General features: G+C 46.0%; 1 protein-coding gene across 1 annotated transcript; it reads left to right on the top strand.

Moving 5' to 3' along the window:
• LOC106146440 lies at positions 1-981 on the top strand (the record flags this gene model as incomplete). Its single annotated transcript, XM_013503261.1, is given in 1 exon segment — positions 1-981. A coding segment is annotated over 1 exon segment (508 nt), but the record flags the coding sequence as incomplete, so codon positions are not given.
• Between the last annotated feature and the right edge of the window lie 1756 nt (positions 982-2737).

Here is a 2737-nt window from a genome sequence, read left to right on the forward strand (position 1 = left end):
GCGAGGACCGCGGTGCGCGCCGGCGCCGGGACGCAGACTGCGCGGCGGCGACCGAACTGTTGCTCCAGCCCGTAGGTCTGCGGAGCCGCCTCGGAGGCCGGGAACGCTCGGGCCAAACCGCAGGGCAGGGCTTGGCCGACGAGCGCGGGGCGCGCGGAGGAGCAGCCCGAAAAGCCTGGCAGCGCGTTTATCAGCGGCACAAGTCGGACTTGCGCGTCTCCCTAGCCAGGAGTTTTGGGGACGGTGCCTCCTTGAATTTGGGGGTGTGGGCTCCTCCTGTGACGGCAGGGAGCGGTGTGGACGCCAGCGGGCTCTGCGGTTGAACCCGAAAGTGAAGTTGGGTCACGTGGCTGAACGCGCTTTCCCTGCTTTCGGGCGGCCGCGTCCTGCGCGGAAAATCCCCGAAGCCCGCCGTCGTGTGTCAGATGTGCAGACCCGGGCGCTTCTCCTCCAAGGGCAGCATCCCCACTTGTCCCCACCTCCAAGTCCGCATGCCTGCCCTTGGTGACTTCAAGCAAATATGTGTCCACAGTAGGTCAGGAAATTTTGAGAAGAAAGAAACCCCATTCGCCCTGTGTATCTCCCCTTCCCCAGGAATACTGCACACCTTCGCAGCTCAAACCCTCAGTTCTCAGGGTCCTGAAAAAGTGTATGTTAGCGCGAGAGTTCGGTGTGTTGGGGAAGAGAAAAAAGTGACCTAAATCCAAAGGAAAGTTGGTAAATCGATAGAATTGTTACTGTAAAAATGTTGAGTGGAACAACTTGCGGGGTTGCAGTAGCTTGATTATGGGCGCAATAGAAGTATAGAAAAACAACCACGCTGACCTGCCACACATCATATTTATTTACCATCAGCCAACATCAAAGTGAAATATGAAGTGACACCCGACTATAAAGCAATGTGCAATAAAATATAACACTTCTATATAATAGTGTCTATTATGCAGCCAATAAAACCACATTTTGAAAAAAAAAAAAAAACAAGAAATTTACAGTCCTGGGGATTGAACTCAGGGCCTTAGCATTGAGCTACATCCTTACCCCATGTATATGTGTGAGACTTGGTCTTGCTAAGTCACTAAGTTGCCTGAGCTGGCCTGGAATTTGAGATCCTCCTGCCTCAGCCTCCCAGAGTGCTAGGACTACAGGCATGTGCCAACACACCACTGCAGAGGTGAAATATTGTTCACAACACCTCAGAATTGCTTGCTAACATAAGTTTTAGACAATCTTTTAAAAATTTAAAATTGAAGAGTGCATTTTGGTAAAAACAAACAAACACATGAATCATAGAATTTAAACAAAGAAAATAAATCCTGGAAGTTATCTAGTAAATCTTATAATTTACAATACAAACCCAGAGAGAGTAATATGAGCCTATGGTCAGTAACAGAACTGAGTTTAGGATCCAGAAACTGCCAATTACAATATGATGACATTGCTACTATCTGAGATGTATTGAGTAAATATGTTTTAAATTCAAATAATAGCTTATTTCCTCCTACCAACAACCCCTTGAGTTTTGTGCTATCCATTCTGTGGGTAGAAAAACTGAGGCAGAGAGATCACATCATTTATCAAGGTTTCTGCTGACAAACTGTTGAGTCAGCATCTGAACCCAAGCGGTCTGGCCTAAACTCCTGAGTTTCGCCATCATGTTGTGCTGCCTTCACTGGACCGTACTTGTTTTGGGTCCCATCGTGTACGAAAGATGAACCAGTGGATCCTGCCAGCCATAAAAAGCATAACATATGACGTACAGACCGGGTATAGTGCACACCTGTAATCTCAGCACTGTGGGAGGCTGAGGCAGAAGGAGCACAAATTCAAGCCTAACCTGATTAACTTAGTGACTTAGCGAGACCCTATCTCAAAAAACTCTAAAAAGTACTGCAGATGGAGCTCAGTGTGAAGGCGCTGTGTTCAATTCCCAGCACCGCAAAATAAACCAATAGGTACATAGACGGACATAAGTAGAAAGAGATGCTAAATCACAATAATTAAATTTCACAGTGCTCTAGAGGTTGTTTTGTGGTACTAAGGACTGAACCTGGGCCCTTTGCACTGAGCTAAATTGTTACCCCTTTTTTATTTTTAATTTTGAGACAGGGCCTCACTAAGTCACGAGTTGCCCAGCTGGGCTTGAACTTGTGATTCCCGTCTGCCAGCCTCCCAGAGTGCTGGGATTACAGGCACAGGCCACCGTGCCTGTTATGGCTCTAGACTTTAAAGGGACTTTGGACAGTATCTAGAATTATCACCTTGCCTCTTAAAACTGTACGTAAACAATCCCACAAAAAAAAACTGCCTTCCATTTCATGGTTCATACAGCAACCTAAGTTAACACATTATTATAGCATTATTTTTTCATCCTTTTAAGCCTTGAAGTATATCCTATTGATTAACCCCAAGTCTGCTTTATAATTTAAAATGATTCTCCTTTAGCCTCAAGATGAGAAAATATTGTCAGACATACATATATGCAAATATAAATAATTGATACATAACAAAGCACCTACAATTTGTGGTTTAAAACCATTGTATCTGTGCTTGATTATATCAGTAGTAATTTGGGCTGACCTTGTCTGGAGTCACACAGCTGCTGGAGTCATCTGGTGGTTTGACTGGGTGCATTTACGACTGGCAGCTGGTTGACAGCTGACTGGACCTCTCTCAGAGCCTTTCCTCCTCAAAGAGGATGACTTGGGCTCCCTGTGTGGTGGCAGCATGCCAAGCC

Source organism: Chinchilla lanigera, unplaced genomic scaffold (genome assembly GCF_000276665.1).
Source record: "Chinchilla lanigera isolate Chin_1 unplaced genomic scaffold, ChiLan1.0 scaffold00078, whole genome shotgun sequence".
NCBI lineage: Eukaryota > Metazoa > Chordata > Mammalia > Rodentia > Chinchillidae > Chinchilla > Chinchilla lanigera.